General features: G+C 45.2%; 1 protein-coding gene across 4 annotated transcripts; it reads right to left on the reverse strand.

Annotated features, from left to right (window-relative positions):
* Positions 1 to 4,344: 4,344 nt before the first annotated feature.
* LOC115351421 lies at positions 4,345 to 21,202 on the reverse strand. Of its 4 annotated transcripts, XM_030038109.1 has the most exons (23): positions 20,739 to 21,202; positions 20,586 to 20,644; positions 20,359 to 20,451; positions 18,566 to 18,693; positions 17,060 to 17,206; positions 15,828 to 15,899; positions 14,722 to 14,889; positions 14,534 to 14,630; positions 13,443 to 13,660; positions 12,306 to 12,459; positions 11,221 to 11,429; positions 9,873 to 9,990; positions 8,780 to 8,985; positions 8,029 to 8,146; positions 7,781 to 7,947; positions 7,556 to 7,656; positions 7,343 to 7,464; positions 7,174 to 7,224; positions 6,898 to 7,081; positions 6,692 to 6,815; positions 5,576 to 5,672; positions 5,264 to 5,365; positions 4,345 to 4,763 (listed from the first exon to the last, which is right to left on the reverse strand). In XM_030038109.1, exons 1-22 carry the CDS (start codon positions 20,783 to 20,785, stop codon positions 5,283 to 5,285), a joined length of 2,763 nt encoding a protein of 920 aa, XP_029893969.1. In that variant the 5' UTR covers positions 20,786 to 21,202; the 3' UTR covers positions 4,345 to 4,763; positions 5,264 to 5,282. The 4 variants fall into 4 exon arrangements, with proteins under 4 accessions (XP_029893969.1, XP_029893968.1, XP_029893967.1 ...); XM_030038108.1 differs by having other exon boundaries at positions 6,898 to 7,003; positions 20,359 to 20,644; XM_030038107.1 differs by having other exon boundaries at positions 5,264 to 5,356; positions 20,359 to 20,644.
* Between the last annotated feature and the right edge of the window lie 6,399 nt (positions 21,203 to 27,601).

Consider the following 27,601-nt stretch of genomic DNA (forward strand, 5'->3'; position numbering starts at 1 on the left):
GGATAGCAGAATGTAACTATTTACAGTTTGGAATAACAATGACCATTTTTTTTCAAAGGTTTAATTTTTGACTTTTCTGGATATATTAAGCACGTGCTTTGCTTCCATTTTTGTATCTTAGTGCTCTGTCTCCAAACCAACATCGATAATTTGAGGACTTGGCACATTTCATGCCACCTCAGTCTCAAAAATTGAGAAATCATACCAACTCTTGGTTGATGGCGAGGTGAGCTAGAACTAAACCTGTTCCTGACTTACCATGCCAAGAAAATTAAAAAAGACAGTATGAGCAGTTGAATATGACTTACAAAGTTTTACTTTGAGAGATCACAGATGTGGTTCTGCACAGAACACTTTAAATGACAAGATACAGATAAAAATCAAAATATTAACAACACATAAGTATTTTAGAGAACAAAGATGCTAGTAATAATATTCCTCATACTTCCCAGCTTGTGTTGTTTTGTGAACGTTACTAAATTGCTTAAAATGCATTCATTGCTGGCACAGAAATATTCCACTGGACTGGGAGCAATTTTATCACAGATTCTCCACAGTATTTCCGTGTCTCTCCTGCAAAAGCATGAACTGTCGTGGTGCATTTCGGTGTAATTTGGAATTCTTTCAAGGTGATTTTGGCCAGTAATGTTCTCACACACATTTTCCCCTTTCACGTGCAACCATGAGTCACTTAGTTCTCTGGCTTTACATCACAAGACTAATTGGGGTTTTCAGTCTGAAATTATGAAATAGCATTGTGTGGTGTTCTTTCACTCAGGCCTGTTCAAAGGGTATAAACCCCCGTTATTGATACAAAAACTTGAAGAGGAAGATACGTTTAGTAACTCCCCTTGTCCTGCAAGGTTTCCTGTTCATAAGCCTTTAAGAATTAAAAGTCTAATGGAGAGTAGTAAAGTTCTTTTTATGTAGTGTTTCCACATGAAATTCAGACAACCTCTCAGCTTTTTAAAAGGAGCAGGGGTTGTGTGCTTTGGATGCTTTGCAGTGCAGAGGTACTGTGGCTTTACACCTTCACCGGGCTTTAGGGGATGTCTTTGCTTGGAAATTACAAACCTCTGTAGAGCATCTGGGTCAATCCTGTCTGCCCCCTCCATCGCCCTTGCGAAATGTTTGCTAGTCAGAGTCATGGCGCTGTACCAGTAAGTCCAACAGGCGGTTGCTGCTAATGTACGTTGACTGTGTCTTTACCCTGGCCAGAAGTGCTTCAGACGTGAATAATTCACAGCCGCTGTCCCAAGGTTTCCTACCTATAAACCTACTCTCCAAAAGCCCTTGACTCTTCCCTCACACAGCCTCCACTGGCAGCCCCTCTGTTTAGTTTGTTCCCCATAGCTGGGATTAATTTGGCAACAAGTAATAGTGTTCTCTACCTGGTGATTTACCTCTAAACTTACAAAAAAGACATGATTTCCTCAATACCTTACAGAATGTTTTTGGTTTTTTCTTCAGTATCTGGAACAACAGTCTTCAAGTTCTTACTTGCTCAGAGAAAAAGGCAAAGAGTAACATCATCGCCCTGTGCTTTTCCCTACTACCCTGTTTGTCCTTCTACTGAAACACAGGAGGAGGAGTTGTCACAGCACTTGCAGTGTTGCAAGACCTTTCCCTTGCTTTTGCAGAAAGGTAGGAAAAGATGACAAAATCCCAGGTCAGCAGGGCACAGAGCGGTATGAGAAGTGTTTCATATACGTTTGGTGTGAGATGCAGGGTGGGGAACAAGGAGAGCCATTCCGAAGGGAAAGCTGGCAGCATATTGAGGGGAAAGGGCTAGGTCTTCAAGTGGCCAGAATATGTTCCTCTTCCACATACTTTCCCTCTGAGTGGACAACAGAGGTAATTCGACATTAAAAACCTGAAAATCTTTGGCTGTTACAGCTGAGGACTGCACTATGCACTGTCCCGTTTAGTAGGTAACCTTGGTAAAAAGTAAATTAGTAGTGAAAAGTGCACTATTCAAATTCTGTGGGGAATGAATGCCTTTGTATCAGTCAAGCTCAGCTATGCAGGTCGTGATCTCCCCTGACTATCAGAAAGGGAAGAGTTCAAAAAGAAGCAAAACCAGTGTTCAAAACTGAAGATTGCTAGTAGAAGGATAATGTCCTATATTCTTTTGTGTTAGCGGGTTATTGTTAGTCTGCCTAATCCTTTTAATAGAGGCAGAAGCTAGATCAGTAGAACAGATTCAACCTCCGCCTGTGGCTTTCACACATGATGGAACGGCTGGTTGCTTTTTATGAAAAAAGTTTGCTGTGAGATCTTGTCAAGGTGGAGGCCCACCTAGCAGCATGTTGTGATCATTTCAGTTGAACTCTGTTTCTGAATATTAACTGCTTCCAAGATTTTCCTTGTAGGATCCCTTTAGTCCATGAGCAGGGAGGGATTGGATGCAGTCCACAGCATTGCCTCCTACAGCTCATGCCAATCAGGTTTTTCATCGTTCATGTCTTTGTGTTGCACAGTAAGCATGTGAAATGGACATGAAGGATATCTTGATCTCCCAGCAAGGAACAGCTAGTCCAACCCTGTCACCAGACATCACAACTGTAGGTTTCAACCTAACTCCTATTACTATGGAAAAAGCCTGATCCAAAGTTCCAGGCTTTCCAGGCTTGTATGGGGACTCCTGTGTGCCTGTATCTGTGCATTTAACATATCTCTTGCACATTCTTAATTCCTTTTCTCCACATTGGCTGAGTAATGAAGGCTTGTTCAACCATAGTGGCATGACCAGAGTTGTTCCTGAAGGCCTAATCCAAGAAAGAGTTTAAGCCCATAGCCTGAAAACTGCAATCTAGGACATGAGGTAGGTGCTGAAGTTCCAGCTCCAATACCTGAGAGGAGGGAGTAATCCCAGGAGAACCTAGATGCAGAGCAATACAGTATGCAATAGCTGGGGAAGTCACCATCAAAGCTAAACAATGAATGCCTAATCCTAACACACTTGCATGATTTAGTGTGAAAAATATCAGCTGCCATGAACAGCAACCAAGGTAGGAGGAAGAAACCAAGGATGTGGAATTTCTCTGGCTTGTCTATGAGAATGTGGGAACCTGAAATGCCTGTTGAAATGGGAATGCAGGTTCCGTCTCACCTTCTCCCTTTCCTTCCCAATGTATCCAGAAGAGAAAGGTCTTCCCATCTGCTGGCTGGTGGGTGGATGGGTAGGGAACACTGCTGGACCCCTTCCTGGCTTTCTAGGGCAAAAGGGAAAGATCTGGGATATCCCACTTGCTGCAGACGAGTTTACCTGAATCTGCTCTGCAAGACTGCAGGACGAGTGAGCCTTAGTGACACACCACCAGACCTGATACTCATCTGCGTGGAACTAGACAGTGTCCCGTGAGCTCTGGGAAAAGAAGAGCTAGCATTTAGTCATCATTATTTAACCTTCATCCTAGTTTACAAATTTCAAAAAGACTGCTTTTTAGATTAACAGAAAGTTAACCTAAACTGATGAGTTTTTGTTAGCATTAAAAATGGGGAGTGTGCTCTCGGAAAACGTGTGGGAGCAGTAAGCTTGCTTGACTCTGCAGTGTTAGCTCCGGACAGTAGAGTGCACTGCTCATACAGCAGAGAGGAAGGCATCTCCCAGGCTGGTGCTGAAGGGGGTCTTGGGATCCCAGTACCCTCCGATTCCTTGTTACAAAACTTAGTCCTTCAGCAGATACAGCTTTAAGACTACATTTATTCAGCACTCATCCCAGGCATGACTGCAGCTTTTGGGAAGCGTGCCATGTATATGCACTAATCGGCATGCGTAACCAGCCAGCCTGTGAAGACAGAGGCTGTACGAGCTGTGCAAACCCACTGGGGTCGGCATACGTGTGCACTATTAACCTGCGTCAGCACCAGTGCCATTGCCCCCTCTTCACTGGTGTCGAACACGTGCGTGTGCTGCAGGCACACCTCCGGTTGCAGCGCAGGCACATCCTGAGAGAGACTGCAGGTGGTCGTATGTCTGGTTTGTCCTTGATCTCTTGGAAATAATTAAAAAAAAATGTTCTCTGTAGGCACAGAAAGAAAAAATACCAGGTAAGTTGTCCTTTTTACTCGTGTTGGAGAATCTGTCTTCTCCCATTTTGTAGAGTTAGCCTTTTCCATACAGGGGCAGGTGAGAGGAAAGTGAGGAACTAACAGGCTTCTGAGATGCTCAGGTCAATGCAATGTTCTAGACAAAAATTGGCATTAATGGGAAAAAAAGTATGCCTTTGTGTTGTATGTGGAAGAGGCTCCAAGTAGCACATTGCTTGGCTCTTTGAAGCCAATGTTGGTACACCAGATGGTTGCTGTTGCACATTAGCAAGGAGATGTTCTGCGCTTAGATTACTTTGTATGTATTTTTATTTGACTTTTCAAATTTGCACTTTACATTCACATGGGAGGATTGGCAGTCACTTTATGAAATATTAAAAGAAGCAGCCATAATCAGGGCTGGAATAATTTTAGTGATCTGCAAGTCCCTATTTCAACAGCTGGAAGAAACAAGAAGTGTTTATTTTGCAGCCTTGGGCTATTTTCTGGTAAGTTCTCATTTGTAGCCACTTCAGAGAGGCAACAGGTTACAACATTTACTAATCCTGTTAGCGGACCTTAGCACTTTCCAGGGTTGTGGTGCTGTTCTGAGTCCCGCTGTCTGGTCTTTTCACTTCAAGCAAGACAGTTCTTGTGGTCACTGAAAGAGGCAGCTCCTGTGTCTAGTTGCACTGTTTGGAAAGCAGCCAGCACAGCAGAGCCTTCAGGAGCTGTTGGAGACACACACACAGTGAAGTGAGGAGTGAGGCTGGAGCACACAGATGAATAGCTCTGGTTATCCAGGGGTAGACCCTAACAGTTTCGAGGATCTGGACCCTTCAAAAGAATTTGGAATGTGATTTGTGCCTTAATGTTTGTTTCTAAAATTTTGGATCTATTTTCTTTCAGACTGGGTGCAGTCCAGTTGAAAACCTGTTGAAATAATATCTGGTTCCAAAACTGCCTGCTACAGCCCAACTCCAACATGTCCTGCTCTACTGCTGGCATCTTCTCCAGAGCCATGCCACCTGTGTTTGGCTTGGCAGGTAGCTCTCCTTCTTCCCTCTCTCACAGGCCCAAGCTTAGACCAGGAGACTGCAAACCCTGCCTGTTCCCTCGTTCTTCTCCCAGAACTTACAGTTCTAAGGTCTTGAAGGACAGGCTATGCATCGCTTGTGCCACAAAGCATGGTGACCTCTCTAGGTGAGTACGCAGGACCTGGTGCTCTTACCAAATTCGGTTCACATGCGTCATCTTAGATCTGGATCAACGATCCAGACTGGTCCAGCAAGTACGTAGCCCTGGAGATTGGCTGAATGGTGACCTGGAAAGGCTGCGAATGATACATAGTGTATCTGTGTAATTTTTAAAGAATACATACATGCTGCACATTAAGTGCTAATGTATTAAAGTATGAACTAAAGGTAATGTTACACAGTCCATGTTCAAGGCATTTCAGATACCAAAACCAGAGGTCCCAAATCCCTTAAAAACATCAGGTCAGGAGTGCTTTGCAATGGCTCTTTTTCTCCTGAACACCTACCTTTCCTCTCCCTGCTTGAGCTGCACTCTCCTCTGCAGGGGCTGCCGGGTGGTGTGTTGGTAGGAGAGCAGGCTGCCACCAAACAGTGCACATATACCTGCGGAGAAGAAAAAGCACCACTTGGTCCATACCAAATCCCGCTTTGCAGAGCATCGTTTTGTCTTTTGTCTGCCTTTTGCAGAAGTCACAGCTGATTAGACTTAGGCTTGTCTGAACACTTGCATGCGGCACCTTCTAGCTGAACCTGCCTTGAATTTCAAATTTGGTGTCAAAGAAGCCCTCAGGCAGTTTGGTAACTGAGAGGCTGAGGTAGGAGAAGTTAAAACCTCCGGAGCTGCAGTGAAGCTATGTATCAAAGCTAGACAGAAACTCAATCTAGTGCTAGATGCAGCTGCGTACTTAGGAAGCAGCACAAGCCAGAATTGCATCATGTTCATTTCTAGCAAGTTTGCGAGTTGAACTGCTTATGAAAGGCCAAGTCAAAAGAATTATGTGGTTACTTGAGCTGCCCAGGCAAGGGTACTGCCATGGCTCATATCAGTACATGTGCTAGAGTCCACTCAACTGGGTGCACCAGGAGCAAAGCACCCTCAGGTGACTGTCCTGGGGTTTTCTTTGCTCTTCTTAGACCTGTTAGAGGAGCACAGAACCTGAAAAGTGTAAGACCAAACCCACACGCCTCTGCTTCCCTGCCCATTGGGCTGGCATCTGAGGAGATGGTTGACTCACTGGGACTGATGGGAGGTAACAGAGCTGAACTTCATGTGGATGTTATGGCATGTAAGTTGACTTTTCTGCTCTAGACATTTTGAGCTGAAGTGCTATGACTTTTTATGATCCTATAAAAAGTCAGAAACACCATATAAAAATCATATTTACATACCAAACTCTTTTGTTTACCCCAGCCAGTGCAATCTCAAGTCACTGAAACTGTGTTGCAGAGCGGATTTGAGAAGAGAACTAAATTAAAGCTGCGCACTGGTCAGGGTACTTGGGTTGAATGCTGGCTAGGTCTTAAGTCTGTGAGGTGTTTAAATTGGCTATTTTTCACATGGTCTTAAGAAGTTCAGAGGATAGTGTCCGTGAGTGGGAGGTGAGCCTTTCACTTAACCTTACCTGTTCCAGTCGATGTGCCAGGGTCCTCACTGCCAGCCTTTTAAAATGAGAAGGATGTCTCACCCTGGGGCTAACAGCTACTGGATAGAACTCTGCAACATACTCACTGCCATTAATCTCACACCTATTTGAGAGAACAGATCAACAGATCTAGAAGAAATTAGGGCTTTGCTGATGAGCGCATTGGTCATTCAATAACTACTTGCCCATCCACAGTGATGTTCCATCTTGGGGTGCTGTTGAAGTCTAGAGACCTGGTTACCCAGCAGTTTTCCAGGTATAACTCAATGTCGGGGCTCTCATCTTTCAGCTCTACCTCAAGAAACACAGGCTCCGCAGGTCGCTTGAGTATTGCCATGTTGGGCTCATAGAATTCCATGAAAGATTCATCTCGAGAAAATGTCAGGGGATTTTGTTGTTGTTTAATTTTATTTAAATTAAAATGTTTGGAAATTTTCTGGTTTTCTTAGGGGGAGACTTACCTTTGGACACTCTTGAAACTACATTCAGGGCTTGTCTTATCCTTCTCTGTACTGCAGAAAAGGAAATGTTAGTGAGGTTCTTTAGTAGGAAGCAGGGCATGTCTTAACAAGGGAACTTACAACAGAAAGAGTCACAGAAGTTTAAAAATGGAGGAAAGGAATTGCCTACCTGCAATATTTGGTCTTGGTACCATCGTACCGGAGCCAAAGGGAGGTGATGTGGATGGATCACTAGCGAAGGCACCTAGCACTAGGGTCTCTTTTGCTCGATAGTAGCACAAGACTGTTAGTCTATAATAGAAGAAAGGGTAATTTTTGTGTTCACTCTTACTTTCCAGCAGCTGTGCCAAAGTGAGCAGTGTCAGTGAGCAGTAGCTCCTACCTGTAGTCTGGATCTCTTGTGATTGTCGGTATGCTCTGTCCTGGAAGAGTCTCTTTCTCATAAGAGATTTCATTTTCATAAATAATGTGATCACCTTCAAACTGTGCACATGGGAAGCTCATTAAAAATTGAATCTTTTCAGGAACTGGCGCAGGGGAACAAAAGAGAAAATGCAGGAGAGACAGAGACTTCCAGCAGATATATCTGCTCTGGCCATGGGCTTACCCTTACTGAAGTGCCACAGGTAGTGACATGGAACTTGAAGAAGGCATGTCCTTCATTATACTCTCTAGGCTTGCAAGAGCTATCCCTTAGTTTGGTTTTACTCATATCAATGGCAGGAACTGTCTTCATTTGGGCAGATATCATTATGGTACCATCTGGGTGGCATACTGAGAAAATCAGAGAATTGGTTATAAATTCAAGGAAAGAATCACAGATCTTTTTATTGATTGATCAGTTGTGTAACTTACTTATAAATGCTGGAGAATTAAAACTGCAGCTAACGGAGAACATCTGTAAGGTCTCCATAGTTCTCACTTTCCTCAGGGCAACATCAAACCTTGCTTTAATTTTCTGAAAGGACACTTCCTGTGAAGGAGGTGATGGAAGAGGTCTCCTGTTAAGGCATGTGATCCATATGTACAAAGTTCTGCTCTTTAGCTTGTGCCACTTGAATACTAACAAGTCACAAGAGTTGAGTCAGTCTGAAGACTTGAGCCTGATGCAACATGGGGGCAGAAGTTTTCTTGTATGAATTAATTGGTCACTGTCACAGAGATAAATTTTGGCTGATTATTGTAGAATAGTTCAGATGTTTATTACAGCATCAATTTTCCCCTGCCATGTCTTAACATTTCTACAAAATGTTCCTTTAAAAGAGCTTCTTTCATAAAAGCTATATTGAAATATTGTTTCTGGCTCAGTGCAGATGGGACATTTTGCTTCATCTTACTAAAAATACTGAGGAGTTTGTTTTTGAAGACTTGGTGCATATCTTTTAGAGACAATTTAGCACTGCAGATTACATAATACATGGCATTACCAGAAGGGTCCATGTCCGATACCTCTTGTCCTACTTGCACTGGCTTAGAGCTGTTCCCTCTGGAGGTTTCCCAATACGTGTAATACTGTGGCACAACAAACTGTGACTGTAGGACTGCGGCTGTATGAGCAAACAGTCCTATGTGCTTTAAAGAAGGAATTGCTATACAGTTCACGTACCTCATAGATAACTCCCACAGCAAACAGAGGTATTTGCAAGATCAGGTGGGTAGAGTTGGTAGCTGCAAGATACCCATTGAGAAGCGCAACGTGCCGGTTTAGGAGCTTGTCACCAAGATACAGGTTCCAATACTGGTGCAAGCCAAAAAGAGGGATGGCTAGATACAGGTTTTCTTCATCACAGTAACCAACTGCTTCTGGTAGTTCTGTAAGAAGAAGGTGGGGTGAAGAGTTAGCAATGAAGGAAGGTTTTAGCAATGATGTTTGGCCCAGGCAGGGATTTCCTTCATGGGTAAATTTTGCACTTGCACTGCAGCAGCCCTCTTACGCGCATACTGGCATCGTCTGCAGGGCTTTGGCTGTGTTGTGGATGTAACAGCTCACAATTCGTGGGACTGGGAATCCTCATGCTTTAGCGGTGGCCTGCCAGCTTGCTTCCAGGACTACTCCCTGTTTCAGTAAGGCAAGCTGAGCTATGTATGCAAATATATTTTTTCGGTCAGCCTTCTCTGGATTGAAGCCAGAGCTGTTTCAAAGATAAAATAGGACAGTGAGGAGACACTGTCACCTTTGTGGCATTCAAAATCTAAGAAGGTTGAGAAAAATACCAACCAGACCTCCTGACTGGTTCAATAACCTGCTAAGTACAGCTTTTAGTGGATGATTGTCTCCTTACAGAAATGCTGTCTTTGGAGTTCACAGCAATTTATTTGAGTCAGTTGAGTTCTGCCCTGGACGCAGAGGCAGAATTGCATTTGAGGACAAACTGAAACTCACAGCAATGTCTGAAAGTTTTGCCAGTAGATGTATGTTCAAGTTATGAGGCATCTTGTTCACTGAGTTTGCAAGCCAACTTCTTTTACACACTAGTTTTTATTGCTCTCAGTGTCTCGAGGGCAGACTGTCTTGCCAGTATGCAGAAGAGCTGCCATCAGAAAAGCAGCAAGTTGGCTATGTTACCAATAATGAGCTATTGAAGGGTGGGGTTTTCCCAAAAGCTCTCATCCTCAGCCTAAAGCTGTTCTCACTGAATTCGATGAAAATCTGATCCATGCTGTTGATGCAAACCAGTTAATATCGGGGGAAAGCTTACCGATGTCAGCAACCACACACTCCACCTCTGCAGAATGATAATAGAGTGTCATCTCCGGACCCACGCTTATAGTGTAGTTAACAAGGAGGGTATATTTTGTTTCATTTCTATTCACATACTGAAAGAGAGAGAAGTGTAAGGCTGCAGTAGCAATGGCTTCCAGCACAGACAGGAATGTATATCCTGAGCAGCACTAAATAATTATTCCAACACCCTCCTCTCCCCTGCAAATAGCTCAGTCTCCAAAAACATCGCTTCAGTTGGCCTAAAACTATTCAGAAATCTGGACTGGATTCAACAGCTTTTTCGGCCAAACATGAATGTGGAGAATGTAGTGCCTGTTCAGAAAATGGAGGCAGAAGTGAACACAGTGGTGTTTCCTCTGTAGCCCACTGGTGAAAGAGCTCGTAGAGGGAGGTGTGGGTCCAAATGCTTATTCTTCTTTACCCAGAATGTGGGCTGGACCCAGGAGAGTGAGTAATCGGTAAGACAGAAGGTGTGAGGAGGTGCTGTGAGAGGTCCCTCTCAATATCCTCATTTACTTCACTAAAAGTGCCCCCAAAGTAAAACCTGCCGTTCAACCTGAAAGACGTACTTCTAAAAATTTTTGGCTTGCTTTGATCCTTAATGCAATTTAACTGTGGTTTGACTGCAGCCTGAAAATTAGTCCTGATCCTGTGCCCTCACAATGTTGTTCCTTGTAACAGAAAGTAGTCTCGCAACTCTGCATGGTTTGGTTGAAACAGTGGTAGAGGACTTGCACTTATGCATCTTGCCGCTGAAGTGAGAGGTTGAATTCCCTCTGTGAGTTTATACTTTTTACAAATATTTAGATTAGAAATGGTCTGAAGCTTAACAAAATTACATTTAGAATAACCCGAATCTGCCTGTACGTGTTCACATGGTGCGTGGCCTGTGCCAGCGGTCAAATGGCTGTGCATAAACAGTAGGTTCAGGATTTACTGGATGTTGGTAACTGGTGTTTGCAGGATTGCAGTAATTGATTTATTTTTCCAAGGCACTTCTGTATCAAGGGATAGCATTTAATAGAGATTTGACAAACCTCTTCCTGCTGGGCGTGTGCTTGGACATTAGCCGTGCTGACAGACACTAAAGGAAGTCGTATTTCATACCTTCTAATCACACTTGATGCAGCATGTCTCCCAGAGACCGAGGGAGAGCAAGGTGGGGCCATACAAGCCTCTAGTCTTAATTCAGGTGAGCTCAGACTCATTGACACCTTTATGACTGAGCAACAGTTGTTGGTTAATAAAAGCCAGGCTATGTTCTGAAAAGGGACTGCCCTACCTCCTCCACTCAGCTGCTGGAGTGACCTGCTGTATCTTACCTCCTTTAGAACGTATAGATCATCAAAAGAGACTTCCAGGATAAATTCTTTCATTCCATTAGAAAAGGGAGTTTCATAAATCTTAAACCCATGGTGCTGTGCTTCTCTCAGGGTAAATGGCACATTTCCTATTGCGATTGCCACCAGAGAGACATCGGGAAGAAAGTGTCCAAATGCAACATTAAATAGCCTTTCCTCTGGCAGGGTATCTGTAGGGAGAGAACATCAAATTACTGCTGATGTGGATCAAGTAACGAAGACGGTTGGGGTGGCCTCTCATTCAGGTTCCAGGAAACTTAGCCAACAGCCATCTCTTTAATGGCTCTGATTAATGAGTGTTTGTGTTCTAGTCAGATCTGAAATACTCTGTGTACATGAGAATTGCTTCAAGCTGCAGGAGATTAACAACAAATACATACAACTTTATAGAAAGTGGGTTCAGTAACTTTCTAGAGGTGCACTAAGATGTGCAATGACTTTCCTATAGAGAAATCTAGAATCTAGTTCAGCCACATAAAATATGGAAAAACTATCATAATGTATGCTGAGAGGCTCCTTTTTCTTTCTACATCAGTTATCCAGACAGAACCAATGACATTTAGTGTCGTAATGCGTTGGAAAATACAATTAAAAAAATATTACTGCACCACTGGTTGGCACAATGATTTCAGTATGCTCCCAAGATAACAAATGCAGGCAATTTTGGAGAGAAAATGCCATCAATGAACGCTGTCCTCAGACAGTTCTCCCCAGTGTGATAATTGCACAACACAACATCTTTATTCTAGGGTCCCAGTGCTCACTGGAAAAATCTGGATGTTAGTGTGAAAGAAATGTTCACGTTCTTATCAGCAACCGATAATTTTCACTTCATCCCATAATGACGGGTGATAAATGATACATCCATTAAGGCTAAAGTTTTGGGGTTTTTTATAATACCTTGAGTCTTGACTTTGGCTAGCAAATTGGAAGTGGGAGTTGAGGAAGTTCTGGTGAATGTACGTGTGTGGCAGAGGTCAAATGGAGCAATGTATAACACGTCAAAAGCAAGAGATCAGTAAAATTCCTTGAGAGGAATGACTTACTGTTGATAACAGTTGGTATCTGTGGCATGAAAGGTGTGGTGATGGATTTGACGACAGTGTACTTCGTGGTTTGCCAATCTGCATCTGTCCATGTGTGCTCCAAGAACAAGTCAATACTGTAAACGACTCCATATACACCACCAGATATGGAGCTCTAGGAGGTAAAATTTGTGATTAAGTCTTAATTCTCAATAGCTCACTAGAGGAATGACTGAATATGGTTAAAATCCTTACACTAGAAAGGGAAAACGGTATTATAGTACAGTTTGGGATGGATTTTGCTAGGGGAGCTTGTTTGTTTGGCCCATTTGTCTGGTCCGTGTTTGGCTCAGATACTGCTGAGATTCTCAATAAGGAGGTATCAGGGTTGGCGGGGAGGTGTGTCCTCATTAAGTTTAGTAAGTAACCTTATTTGCATTTATTTTTTTGCAATCCCTGGACTACCAGCCGCATTTCTCGTGCTTTCAACAGTTCTTCAGACCAACTCTGTCTGGTGTCACATACACATGGTGATGTAAATGTCCACTGATACACCAAACAGTGAACTTCTGAACAGGAGAAGTCAAAGTCACACCAATGTCATCTTTGCAAAGGTAACTGGTAAAGAGCCTTGTGAGAATATTGCCAGCTCCTTTATACTGAACATTTCTTTGGACACTGCCTCTACACCTGTAAATTATAGATTGACATAGATTATACTATATCCAAAGCAGTTGGCTGCACCCAAACTACATGCTGGGAGCCTGTCCCATACTAACTCATGCTGCCTGCATGGAAATTGTCTAGGGAATTGCTCATTGACTGAGGTCAGAAGTGTGCCAGGACCAGTTTCATAATGTAACAACATATATAATTGAACGCCAGTGCCCAGGAATCCCTTCACTCTTAATTTATTAGTATACTTTATAGATTATTAAGAAAAGACAGCCGCTTGCTTTTCTCATGCTTTGTAATCAGAGATACTTAGTTTCTGAGTAGGTGCTTTCAAAACACAGAGAAGGAGCACCTAGGTCTTCAAATATTTCTTGTAAGAATTTTAAGCAGCAATCAATCACTATTTGGAAAAATTATGATTTAGAAACATCTTCCATGGTGCAGGCCCTCAACTGTGTTAGTATGTGACAGGTTTGTACTAACCTTCAGCTTGCCTCCTTCTGCTCCAATAGGGATAGTTATTTCGATGTGTGTCTTGTTGTGCTCCAGTAAGTAGTTCTTCTCCTCTGGGTTTACTACAGCTCGGCCATCAACTCCCATTAAGATGTTTTTAGACAGAAAGGTGGATTCTTGAACCACTAATGTGGGGATAATGCTTGGCACAGTCCATGTTAGCGTAGTATCAGTGAAACTGATGCCATCTGTTGAGTTAGATAGACAGTCCCAGAAGGCCGGGCAATTGGAGTTACCAGTGAGTCTTCACTATGCGATGGCTGTATTTCCCTGACTCCTTTTCACCAGGGTACCTTTACAGCTTTCACTAATGACACACACTGTAAGATACTAGCCAACTGATGGCTATTCTGTCGCAGAAACCCTGGTGCTCAGTGTAGACTTGAATCACCACTTGCAGATGACTAATTAATTTATTCAGAATAACCAACAGCCATGCTCCTGGTTACCTACTCTGTTGTCCTTCTGGTCCCAGGAGTTTTGCCTTAGTGGCAAAAGGAATGAGACACAGAGCCACCTGTTTGGGCATTCTCCTTGAAATAGTGGCTTCAAGATCATGACAACTTAAAACCTCCTGCTTCCTCATCAATTGTTCAAATTAATACTGTTCTGTGAGAGACAGAAGGTGTAGCCACCAATGTTCTGCAAAAAGCCAGGCTTGTTCTGCCCTTCCAGAGAAAAAGACCAGGTGAGTCCCGAGGGCGCAGGGCTGCATCCCCTGCCTGGAGTTACATGACAGCGGAGAGCCAAGGGCGAGGGGTTAGTCCAGGGGAGGCTCCCTGGCTCTTCTGCAGCAGTTTTACTTGTCTCCAGTTTCCTGCATCTAATGTGGGGGTTTGAGATGGCAGAGACAAGGTACAACACTGCACTGGGAACACAAGTAATGTAGCATCACAGCATGTTTGTCCCGGACTAAAGCCACAGACTTTTAGCTCATGCTGCTTGGAGGGCGGCTTGCAAACCTCGTCTCTTACAGAGTAGATCGCAGGGAAATGGGGAGACTGTGTTTCCTACTAGCTCCTTAGGCAGTTATTTTTGGTGAACAAGGGAGAAATCCTTACCAACAGGACAGGAGACAGTTGTGTCAATCAGCAAAAGCAGCCACCGCTGCCTGTACATGGAAGTGGAAGTGACCATGTTCATATTTACACCACTGACCTGTTGGGATGCAGGAAAAAAGGAGAACTGAAGTCCTAGAGAGGCAGTGGAAACGGCACAGTTTTGTGTCTGACTGAGAGCAACAACTCACCACGCTGAAGTCAGACTCGTTGCTGTGATAGGGTGCACGCAGGTACACTCGGGACAGCGTATTATTGAAGCTGTAGCCTAGTTTTGCTGCATCGCTTACTGTTATTCTCTTTCTCCCTGATGGAGAAACAAACATCAGTTGCCATAGCTGGTATGCAACATTCTGAGTCTGCAAGAGAGAGATGAGCTGCATCAGATCTAAGTCTACCAAAGTCTCTTAAAAAACTATGATATTGTAGCATCTGTTTTCCTATTAGAAGATGGAGTAACTGGAGTGGCACTAGACACTACTAGTCCACTCCAGGCAAAAAACACCCTTGATATATATAATGGTAAGGAATTCTATAGCTCTTTAAGGGATCTTTAGAGATAGTCTTATAGCAGCCCTAAGCAGAAACTTAGATTGGTGGCCTTGAACAATCCCCTTGGACAAAAGGCCTGTGCTGTTAATAAAATGGTTGCCTTCATATCTGTCAATTGCTAGAGCAGTCCAGAGGCCAAATGACAGACTACCTTTTGTAATACATAGCCATACTGTGTCAAAGAATGTCTGTACTGGTCTAGAACTTCTGAAATGATTACCATATGGGAGGATAGTCAAAAGGAAAAATGGGCATAAGGAGCAAGTAAGACATGAGAAAAATAGGAAAAGCGTATATATTTCCCCCTAATACTTTCCAGCCTCAATTTTCAGCTCAGGAACTCCTGAACTATCTGTAGCTTCTTTGTATTTTGTATGTCTTATTGGATTTCTCTTCGGTCAATTTTTCCAGACTCTCCTTGAGATCAAGCAAGCTTTTAGCAGCCACTTACATCTTTTGGCAAGGAGTTTGACAGATTCACTACCCATTGTGTGAAGAACCACCTACCTTTGTTTGTGTTGAATTCAGTTTCCACTAATGTAACAAGCATATGGCTCTATTCTCCCACCTAAATGTCTTTTTGCAGTCTAGAGCTCTAAGAAAACTTGAGAGGTTTTTCAGTACTTCATGGCAATTTTGCCTTCTCCTTTTTTTTGATGGAGATGGAGCTATGCCCCAAGAATGACTCATGAGAATAGCAAGAAGCGGCAGGCTAGGAGCTGTTAGGAAAGACTCCCCTTCATACCTCTGGCAGTGCTGACATCCACGCTACAGTGTAGTCATTTGAAACTGCAGGGACATTGGTCTTCACTGACACCTGGGGACAGATGAGATTGTTTGAGAACAAACAAATCTTCAGCATTATTACAGGCATGGGGAGCAGAGAGGGGGCTTTCAGATTTCTTCCCCAGTATCTGTTGGGATTTAGCAAGTTACATTCACTGGAGGTAGTTAAAGTGTTTCCAAACAGGTTCTTGACTGCGTTAAGTTCTGTGGCCCTAAAATGAAAGTTAAAGCCATGGCATCTATGGTGGTGCACGTACAATAGAGGGAATACTTTTTGTATAACCAGGTGAATCAAAAGTCCTGCTTCATATCTGGTAAGCTGTAAACTAGATCACACTCTGGAGACTTTCAGGGACATCTGGGTCTCTAAACTGGAGTTACAGGGAAGCAAGCTATTGGGTTTAACAGAACTGGTTCCCTCTTCCCATGCAGGCTGAACACCTGAAAATGCAGGATCCCCAATACCTAAGGTAGATGCTGTGGTGTAATTCTTACCAGCATGTCCTGCAGAGTGAGGCAAGTTCTGGACAATGAGTTGGGGATCAGTGTTTGCTCCAGACATCTGTACCATGGTTTAAGTGTGTTGGGACACCCAGATGTGACTTCACAGCCTTAACTCCTAGTAGGAGAAATATGCTTGCTTTGTCCTGCCTCTAGTAGGTGCATATAAAAGGCGGTGGAGTTTGTTTTGTTCAGTGCCTTGTTTCTTGTTTGGCATATAGGTGCTGGTAGCAGGCTGAACAGCCAAATCGTACCACCCAGCGGGAGGCAGGATCTGTCTCACAATGATGTCCTGTGAGTCGTGTGACACAGCAGGGCTGCAGCTCTGCAAACTCTAGGTTTTATTATTTCAAATGTAAGGATGACATCCTCACAGATGCTGCCGCACTTTATATCATAAAGGTACTCTTGTGACCTAAACAGGTTGGCATACCTGGCTGCTGATTCGCTTGCAGTGGCTTGACTTACATCATCTGTACAGTTAACTGAATTTTACTGCATGCAAAATACCTATGACGTGTAAAAGTGTTACTAGTAAGCATCTACAGTGCTTACATCTACATGAATATCGGCAGGTCACTATTACGCCTGGTACATAGTGTAAAATCAAATCCCGACAGGAATTTGTGGGGGTTGTTGTGCCTGGCAGGGAGCTTGAATGTAGCTTTGCCTTCAGTGGGAAACTTTTACCTCCATGTAGTTTTCTTCACACACAATTTCTCTTGAAGCCCAGGAAGAGTAGGAGCAGTACATAGGGTAGGTGTAGGTCACAGCTGCCCTCATGCTTGAAAATGAGGAGACTTTGATGTTCACAGTCAGTGAAAACAACTCATCTGCCTGGGAAGAAAAACAGGCACTTCAACAGATGGTGTGGAAGGTCCCAGGAGCGGCTGCGGGGGACCGTCCAGCCCAGTGTCCTGTTTCCAAGAGTGGTTTACAAGGATGGGAACAGGTTGAGAGCTGTAGTGACGGTTCCTCCGACGTACCACCCTAAGTGGTTTGTGCTCAGGGGCTTTCTGAGCCAGAGACACTGCCTCAGTACTTACAGCCTTTGCCTCAGGTCACATCTCAGCACTGTTCTTGCCACAGTACTAAGCAGCTAGTCAGGGGAAGATCTGTCCTTCCTCACCATGTGGTTCACATTCCTCCCCTTCATGACTGCTGCGTGCCTCCTCATGGAGAGACAGTACTGGAGCTTTTAGTTTGATGTAAGACAGATCTGAACTACCTACAAATGCTGTTTAGTGTCTGTCTATCCTGACTATCTTCACTAAGAGCTCCTCTTGGTCCTTCAGCTCTCCAGGAGCAACACGTGAAGCCACGGACTGTGCTTCTATCTGACATGGATGTGTATTTTTCTACAGAAAAATCCAAAACTTTTCCAGAGAAATTTCCAGTCTGCAAATCCTGGTTGTTGCACAGCACACTGTACACCCCCATTCTTGTTAGCGTAACCTCTGCCCATAAAGTTTTACCTTATTTTTTCTGAGGGGCTTCCGGGGTCAACCACACTAAACATGGACAAGCAATGAAGTTTCTACCCGATATGTTCTGTTTCTAGGTACGTTGCACCTCAACTAACATTTAGAAATTAGAAATCAGGCCTAAATTTTTACACATATTTTAGGAAGGGGTGAATCACCTTCCGAGATGCCTGTTTCTCTCCATTGACTATTGTGGAAGCGTAAACAACTAGTTTAGACTAGACATTATCTTTTAGATGGCTAAAGTTACGTGAGACAAATCTGGGTCTAATAGATGTGTGTGACCTACGTTCCTAGGCATGTGTTAACAGGCACATTACCACACAAATTAAGCCAGGAAATGATCTGCCAGAATCACACTGCAAATGTTGCTTTTTCAAGCAGATGCCTACTTCTTTCCAGAGAGGCTTTCAAGAAACTCTGGCAAATCAGCAGCTCCAAGGATATGCTTGAGAACTGGCAGCTAGTCAGCAGCATTAGGCTAAGTGTCATTTCATGGAGAGAGGAAATCCCATGTCAGTCACTGCACAAACCTCGTACTGGAGAGCCGTTGCCTATTCAGTTCTACACACCATCGGCGCTAACTCTTCGAGCTCACTATTTCTCGAGTTCTCAAAACATGCCATTGGAATGCCATATAATATCCAAATTCTGTCTTTTTTGGAGAGCGTGTACCGTCCGAAGTTGTTTTCAGCCCGTCTCTGGGTCTTACCTCGTTGGTCACGTGACAGCCAAGCGCTGACGCGCGGAAGACGGGGTTGCCCCACGCATCTTCCGACAGGACGTAGCCACAGCGAGATGCTAGTTTCTCATCCAGCAGAAGGGGGCCAGCATACGGATCTATAGAAAAAGGGAATGACGCGTGGGATGGAAAGCTCAGGGCAAGTCGCAGGTCAGTGGTGCGGCCCCCTCAGGCAGCTCTCCTCTGAAAAGAGGTCCGGCTGGGCTGGGTGCTCTCCAGCGACACGTGCTGCGAGGGAGCTGGTGAAGCTGTGCTGGTGTATGTTAGAGTGCAGGAGACATTCTGGCATGTCTCAAGCCTACCCACAGTACGTTTACTTTAGTGCCCATTTCTTTGCGTCCAGAAGCTTGTGCCATAGCCACCTTGAAGTAACTATTATGGAGAGTTTCTCTGAGGCATCATGTACGTTTCTACCTCCCTGATTTTACTCTCTAGAAAAGAGTTACGGGCAATTAAGCCCATCCATTTCTAAAAATCCTCGAGTCACGATAATCTGCTTCTCACTCCGATCAAAGGATGTAGTCATGGACCTATTTTGGATGGGCACTTCTACAAATTGGTCAGGTTTGCTGCTCATCTCTGCTTGGCAAGGCGCTGTGTGCTGTTGAACCAATGGGGGAGCCAAGTAATGGGCATGATGGGAGCTGGCTGCACTCATTTCTTGATGCTGGTAGAGCTAATAACATTGTATTCTGTTAATTATCTGCTCCTCTGATTAAGGAACTATTTTAGTCTTGGGTTAGACACAAGAATCTGTACAAATAGATAGGGTTTAACCAGCTGCCGTTGTAATTTCTAGATTTGTCTGTCATCTTTATATGTTGAACAGTACTAATAACTGCTGTTTCAGTAGATGTATTCTTGCAGCCAGGATAGACTAAGGAGATAAGCGTGAAGAATTTTGGAAGAAGAGGAAATAGCTTTTATGAGACCAACTGATAGAGCTGGAAGAAACAAACAACCTTTTTGTGCCTGAAGGCTGGTCTGTTTTTTCCAGTGATATCAGTTGCTCTCATAAATGCTATCACTTCTCCCCACACCCTTGTTGTACTTGACTTTTTCAGTTCTGCCTCCAAATCAATTGAAAAAACCCAAAACCCAGAAAAAAGTGGACTGATCTCAACAGAAAGAAATCTGGTTTGGGGTGAAATCACATACTTTGTTCAGTCTAATGTGAACATTTTCTGGTTTTCATTTTGGTTAAGTAGATTTTTGTTTTCCTCAGCAAAATGGAAACCCTTTGTTCAATCTGAAAGAGGGTATTTCACTGCCATTGTGGTGTTAAATAAAAAGGAAAGAAAAAAATCCTTTAATTGCTGCAGCACTCACTCAGCACTCATTGAGAGTGTGTTTTCTGGGTATTACCCAGCCTACACTACTGTCATCATTTGTGCTGTCTAGGACATATCCAAGCTGCAATGTCACCTTCGTTTTCTTTGCTAGACATGCGTAAGGCTTCAGATGAAAGAATGAAAGCCAAATGTCAGTCGTTCCTCCTCGGACCATCCTTCTTTCCCCAGCATGTTAGACATAAGATGCAAAGGGGACTGTGGCTGTACATACAAGCTTTACTCATCTGTAAGGATATCGGCCAAATTGAGGTGTGAGAGGCCAGGTCTAGGTGGCAAGGATGTTCTGTGAGTTCTTTGAGGCCACTTACCAGTTATCACATAGATGGCAGCAGCATCCAGATCACAGGCACTGTGATCGTTTAGGTATTTCCCCAGACTTTATGGTACTCAGGGCAGCCACTTGTGACTCACCATTGATTTCCAGCTGGAAGAACTTTCCCTGGAGCAAGAGTTTATTCAGTTTCATCCAGAAAATCCTGGAGCGGCAACTGCTCTCTACAAAACCTGGTGGGAGCACATATAGAGCGTATGAGCCAGTGGGACTGCAGAGCAGAGAAGAAGCATATCTCGTTGTAAGTAAAATAACCAAGTTCTCATCCTTGCCTCTCCCCACTATCCTTTTATCATGTTTCACCAACCTGGGGGAGCCATCTGCCTCCCTTGTCCCAGACAGAATAGCAAGAAAAGCAGCCAGATCCTACAGTATAAACACAAGAACAAATGATGGGGTGAACAGAGGAAAAAAAGATCAAGACAGAAAATAAACAAGACAGCAACTGAAGTCTCATTACCTGCATAGTGAGTAACCCACGGCCTCCATCTGTCCCCAGAGACCCATGCATAGGCAGCAAAGTCCTCCTCCCTTTGAAGTAAAGCTGACCCAGCTGCAGAGAGGGAACTTGGTCAGACCCAGGAGGAAAGGTATAGCTGACCTTTTACAACAGAGAGATTGTGCTGTCTTCTCCAAACCTTGCGTGCGAATCGGGAGAGGACAGTGGCTTCTGTTGCAGAGGGAAGCCTGGGCTGAATCCTGCAGTGCCCTCCAACGTTATCTGAGCTCCTGGCAGCGGGAGGCAGCCTTCCTCTTGCTGGGAGGGCACAGCACCCTTCTGCCTGGTATTTACAAGGTCAGGTGCTGCTACTGAGCCTAATTTTAATGAGTGCAGCAGAGGGTGCTCAGTGCTTTCCATCAACCCCTGGGAAGTAATCTCATTCCTTACAAGCCAGTTGGGTAGCTTTGGCTTCAGGTCTTAAGAGCACATGAAACATTTTCCAGCAGATATTTTAATTGGGTCTACACAGGAAATACATTTTTGTTTCTGTGGAATGTCCCAGTGACCCAGCCATGCCAGAGATAACAGCAGTTCTTTGGCAGCTACACGTTTTGCTTTTGTGGATCCAGTTAGGTCGCCCTTTGATTTGTTTGATTATCGGAGCGAGTTTTGGTGAAAACATCTTGTTTTTAGAAGTGCTCCGATATCTCTGGATCAGTCAGACCATGTGCAGGTCTGTAAATGGCCAAACATATTGCCTGGGAAAAGAAAGTCATTGCGCCTGGTGGGAGCTGTGGCTCTGGGACTGCAAGTGCCCCGGGAAGCAGAAAGGCTGAGAGGTTTGGTGAGCTAAAAATACAGCTTGTGTGGCGTGGATGAGCTACGATGGGGTGAGATGTACAGGACATTTAGGTTGACATTTTAGCCATTGAAACTCCGGGCTCAATCTCCTGTTGGTCCCCATTTGGGGGCATTACCCAACCATTCTTAACTTACTTTGGTTTACATGCACGAGCAGAGCTGTGCTGTAGAAATGAGATTGTTTTTACAGTATACTTCACACCACTTTGGGATAAACAAAAGCCAGTGGGCACGTCCACTCACAGGACACAGTGCAATCAGTGTAATTTCCTCCTCTGTCCCCGTTTCTCAGAGGACCCCTGCAGTAACAACAGAACCCACACCACCGCCCTGCCAGGCACGCTCACTTTATACAGCACGGACCCGGTGGCACGCTTGTGTGAGTGCTCTGGAGCAGAGCCCTGGGGCTTTAGCAATCTCCTAATTAATGTCCTTTGGCCACAAGACCCTTTCTCACTCAGCAGGAGCCGAAGTCCAACTTCTGCAAAAAACTTCTCATGAGCCCACGCAGGACTCACCGCGTGATCCTGGCCTGCATTAACTCTGCGTCCCCGGACTCAGAGTGACTCTTCATTGAATCCAGCTGGGGCTGGAATTCAGCTGGAAATGGCGGTACTCAGATACCACAGTGATGAGTGTGGTGTAGCAGTGAGATCTTGAATTTTGAGTGAAAACTTCAGTATATTTGGATAGCAAACGGTTCCAATTTTGATAAGCCATTTCCAAGAGCCATGTAGCATCTCTCCGAGATACTGAGAGTCAAGGTCTGAGGGAGCCATGTTTGAGAGAGCGTGACTGCAATTTATTAATGAACAGCCAACCATCAGGATAGGTACACGACTGCAATTAGCTGCCGCCTTTGCACAAGCAGTGAGGAGATGAATTTCCGGACCTTTGGACAACTCGGAGCATCGCGATTACTGTTTCTGGCATTAATTGTGGTTCTAAATGTGGCAGAAACGACTTTGGATGTGACATAGCAACTGTGGTCAGTGTGCGATAGCCAGCTCTTGGCCTCGCTGTCAACCAAGCAAAGCAAAGCAAGTCCAGGTCAAATGCTTTTGGCTTCCAAGGATCGCTAAAGTGCTGCAGAAAGCAATGTTAGCACTGGGCGGCTGGAAGCATCGGCTGCTTGTGGTCCCTAAAGTCCCTCTGGTACTCATTATAAAGGTAGGGAGGATAAGCTTGTGCATTCCAGGTTATGATATTTGTCTACTTGGTTTTCCTTGCTGTTTTGGCTGCATAAGAGCACCCATCTTAATGTTCTTGTAGAGTAATAAACAGCTGCTGTGTTTCGACGTTGAAGTGATGGCATTCTATGGTGGATAAGATGATTCATGGCTTGGGTTCTTTCAAGCTGAAAGGTACCGTATGAATGTAATGTTTTGGTTTCTCTTTTTTTCCTGCATGGGTCTGGAACTGGGTTTTGTATTATATAATGTGATTGAGAGTTTAAAACCGGCCACTTGGAGCAGCACGCATATAGCAGCTCTCCCAGTTGAGGCTTGCTTTTAGTGGTGGAAAAAGGCTCCAGCCCTTTGAGTCATGCTGTTTGTCTTTCTGTTGTTCTGCGGCACTGAAATCCCCAGGTTACCTGAATGCTACGGAAAAAGACTTTTTCATTTTTCTGTCCCAAGTCTTATAATTAAAACTTTATTTTTCCAACTGGTTAAAATGCAAGGAAGTTGTATTTTTTTTTTCACTGGGTCCTATGCGATGATCTTAAGTAAGCCTTATAGTTTGACACGTAGTCTGAGTGTGGGATACAGTAAAATGGCACCCATTATCGGACAAAAAAATGATGAGTTAACAGTGGGAAAGGAAATGGGGTGAAGTCTGGTTTTAATGTACCAAAAGCAGAATCTTTGCTTATATAGAGTTGGGAGAAGCCAAGATAAGGGATCCCTGCCCTCCTTGTCCTCTTGCAGCTGCAGGACTGGCAGATCCGAAAGAGAGAGAAATATCGGTATGTCAGTATTTCTAAACCTAGAAATAGCTGCCCAAGAAGGTGACCTAAGATGTGACAACCAACTAGAGAGAGCCAGAAGGAAATCTTCAAGAAGGAGATGCTGGAGGAGATGCTTCTCCATGGGAAGAGCTATGCCTTGGAGTGAGCTGAGAATTAGATATCCAGGTTGTGGGTCTAGCGGGTAAGAAATGGGAATGATGCTAAGCTTTATGTCTGAGAAAAGTTGTCTCAGGGTGTGTGTCTGTCAGATGCAGAGAGGTGCAAGCGACCTCCACCTGCAGGGTAGCACTCCTGTTCTGGAAAGGGCTTGATCACCTTGGCATGGATGTGTGCCTGAGCTCTGCTCCCACATGCATGCACCAGGAGCTTGTGAGTGCATGCAAAGGGCTTTTAAATCCCCAGGGAAAAATAGCATCTAAGATAGTTCTGGTTTGACTTTATACCATACCACAAGATAACCTCACTGATGCAACTAAATGCTCTGTTCGTTTTCATATGCACACATTGTGTTTCAGAGGGCTGAGGCCTTGCTGTTGTGTGCAGGTGCTGCAGAGGAAAAGACACCCTGTAAGGAACAGCAATAGAATAATCAGCTCAAAGAGGCAATTTCTTCCTATCCCCATGAGCTAGTAGTTGGCTTATGCCCTGGACTGTGAGGGTTTACATTCCTTGTTTGTTATTATAAAACTATTGTTATTATTGTTATTATTATTGTCTGTATAATGTGTTTAAAAAGTGTCTTTGTGTTTATGCCATTTTTATCTTTAAAATATGCCACACTCAGATTCATATGAATTCCAAAAAGCAACACTTGCTATCATTGCATGCCACTAAATCGTTAAAGTGGTGGAAAAAGTGCAAATAAGCAGACCTGTATAATGATGGGCTTTTAATTTTTTTTTAACGTGCTATTGGTGTTAATTTCTGTGTGCCTGTAATGTTTGTGTTCACTGTAACTGAACAATAGAACTTTGTTTTTGTTCTTTGTGTAAATTAAAAACATCTGTTCTCTTTATACGAAAAGTTGTTTTTTAAAAGAAGCTGGTCTGATCTAACTAAATACCAATGCTGTGTCCACAATGAGTTACTATTAATATTTGGGAAAGGCAACCATCCAAAGCAAGTGTAATGTCAAATAACTGGCGGGAGTGCATATTTATTGCTCGAAGTGACAGATAAAAATGCAGAGGTTACAAAAACAAAATTCTTGCGGATGACTAATGATGCGTATATATGCCCCCAATGCCCCATCACCACATTTGCAATTGGCAGGGTGTTCTCCACCGCCTCCTGCTCCCCAGGATTAATCGGCAAGAGACTGGTAGCTTGGCACCCTCCCTGGAGGACCGACACTGCTCCCACCTTCCCTCCGGCAGACCCTGCATGGAGTGACCTTCGGGGCATGCTGGAATCTGATCCATCTATTTAATTTGTCTGACCTCCCCCACCTCGCTCTGGTATTTGACTGCATGGGTTTATTTTCCACCGAAGGCACGTGACTTTTCTTCTGCACAGGTGGAGGACATGGAGCATCCGCTGCGCGTTTCTGTAGTGCCTGTGATGCCGGCATGATGGTGGTTTTCAGAGTTGTCTGTAAAGTCCTGGTATGAAGGAGTTGGCAGCCCGAGACGGGAGTCTGTCATCTTTCTCATGAAGAGCAGCCCTGCATTCAGCAGCAGTCTTGCTGAAGTAGCTGGAGGTTATTTCAGAGAAAAAAATATACTATATTTGCCATGAGCAGTGGTGGCAGAACTGGGATCTGAGAGGTTCAGCGCTCTCCTTGCCCAGCTGGCTATCTAGCCTTGTCACTTGAGCACCTCGGAGATGATGAAATTGTCCTCACAGGCAGACGTCTTGGGAAGGAAATATGTCTAATTAACATTTCTTGATGAAGGGCCTGATTCAAGAAAACATGTCTATTGAGTGCAGCAATTAAGCCTTTGCTTAAATCTCATTTATTTCAGTAAGATTTAAACACAAGTCAACCCTTCCCAAACCCTGGGCATGCAGAGCCCAGACCTGCTTCTTCCTTCTAACTCTGGTGTCCTGTGCCAAGGGTGCCCAGCCTTCCACTGGCAAGAACCAAGAAAAAAAGCTTGCCTGTGTTAATGAATTAGATATTTTGTTGGTACGCTTATTGCGGTCAGTGCCACAACAGATATGGACCTATTATCAGGGTAATTTCCCTGCTCCCTCTTAAGATGCCGCGTCCTAATGTGTCCTTCCCCTCTCCTGTTCTCCTGCAGGAGAGCCCTGTGCTCCTTCCTTTCCCGTACCCTTTTCCTCGACTACCCCTAATACCCGTATTATTAATCTCCATCTCTTTCCACAGCATCTCCACTCTCTCCCTGCTTCGCACTGCAGCGTTCCCCCGTCCCGCTCCCAACAGGTACCCGCACCGGCGCTGGCTGCAGCCCGGGCGGGTGGGCGGCTGGCTGCCTCCCACCGCGGCCAGCTATCATCAGCCGGTTGGTGGTATTTCGTCTCCGTCTCAGACACCAACGGCCGCCTCCAAGATCCAGCTGAGTGCAGAACTTGCTGAGTCACATTTTCACCACAAAAACGCTCATGTGCTTCCCGAGAGTCGCACAGTTATAGGCACAGCTTGGCCGGAGAGGAGCAGACAGCTCTCACCCTGAAGCGCATCCAGGAATGCTGGCAAGAAGTCGCTTTTTATTTCCTATCTCGGGTTACCGCAACACGGGTTAGGACTACAAAAGCTTGAAATCCCTGGCAAGCTAATGTTGTACATCTGTCTAAGATGACGGCCAGCGTGGACAACCGTGGGCTTCGGCCCATGACCAGTATGAAGCACTTTGTTCCTTGCTGAGCAGCTGTCATTAACAGTGATCTGTGAGGTTTCTTCCCAATTTCACTCGGTGGTTTGCATGGCTGCTCTCTTCTCTGGTGAGATCTCCACGCTTGCCTGTTTGGCTGTGGAGGTCACCTACCACTCGGCCTCACCGGTTAATCGTTCTCGTCGTTTCGCTGTCATGGGGGCGCGTGCTGTTTCCATCAGCCTGATGAGCTGCAGCCCCCTGCATCCCCTCAGGGGGTATAAAATCTGTAAAATGGGAACAGCGCTTGCTCCCCGAGATGGTTACGAGGGATTAGCAGGGAATGTTTGCAGGGTGGCTCGAGAGGAGCTGTAACTCACCGCGGTTGGTCTCCCTGTGAGCGGAGGTCTGTTTGGGAAGATGATCTGTGGAGTCGCTGCCTCGTGTTACTGGCAGCTTAGGCGCCCTTTCTATGGGCAGAAACTGGTGAATTAAATTGGTGCTGCACTGAAGGAGTTGGGTCTTTGTCTGTGTTTCACGGGACCTGTCAGGCTTCCCTTCCTCCCAGCAGGACCTGGCCCTCGTGGTCCACGGCGAGGGGGAAAGCAAGGTTCAGCGTCCTCTTTTGTTCCCTTGAGAGTTTGGTTGCTGCCAGAAACAATTTTGACGCCGACTGTCCCCAGTTAACCAGCTCGATCTTACGCACGATACTGCTGTCACCTGCAGCCATGACATTTTTGGTGAAGGCGTAGGATACCAGCCGCCTCGGCTGGCCGTATTTCAAAGAGTAGTGTTAAGACCAATAGCTGCCCACGGCTTTGAGGGTCCTTTGGGCCCTCTTCGCCCTCCCGGCAGCGCAGCCATGGTGCGGCTGGCAACCTTGAGGAGAGCGGCATTGCCGCAGCAGCGGTGCGGCCCCTCGGCCGGCCGGGGCGGCCATCCACGCCGTGGGCTCCCATCCACATCCCGTGTGCCCCGGGCCGCTGGCCAGAGCAGCCCCACGGAGGTGGGTGCGGGAGGGGTCTCACGCAGAGCTGGGCTCCCTGCCTGCAGCCGGCGAGGGGCAGAAACGGCATCTGAGCTGCCCACGGCCAGCCCCCCCCAGCCCGGCCGCAAGAGGCAGCGTGGGCGCTGCCGGCATCGGACCCTGTAGCAGACGCTGCTCTCCACGCCCCCCCCCCCCCCCCCCCCCAAATGCCTTTACACCTCCCCGGGCCACCGCAGACGAAGGTGCCGGACTTCGCCCGTCACCCGCGCTGCGCCGCCCGTGCCGT

This window comes from Aquila chrysaetos, chromosome 15 (assembly GCF_900496995.4).
Source record: "Aquila chrysaetos chrysaetos chromosome 15, bAquChr1.4, whole genome shotgun sequence".
NCBI lineage: Eukaryota > Metazoa > Chordata > Aves > Accipitriformes > Accipitridae > Aquila > Aquila chrysaetos.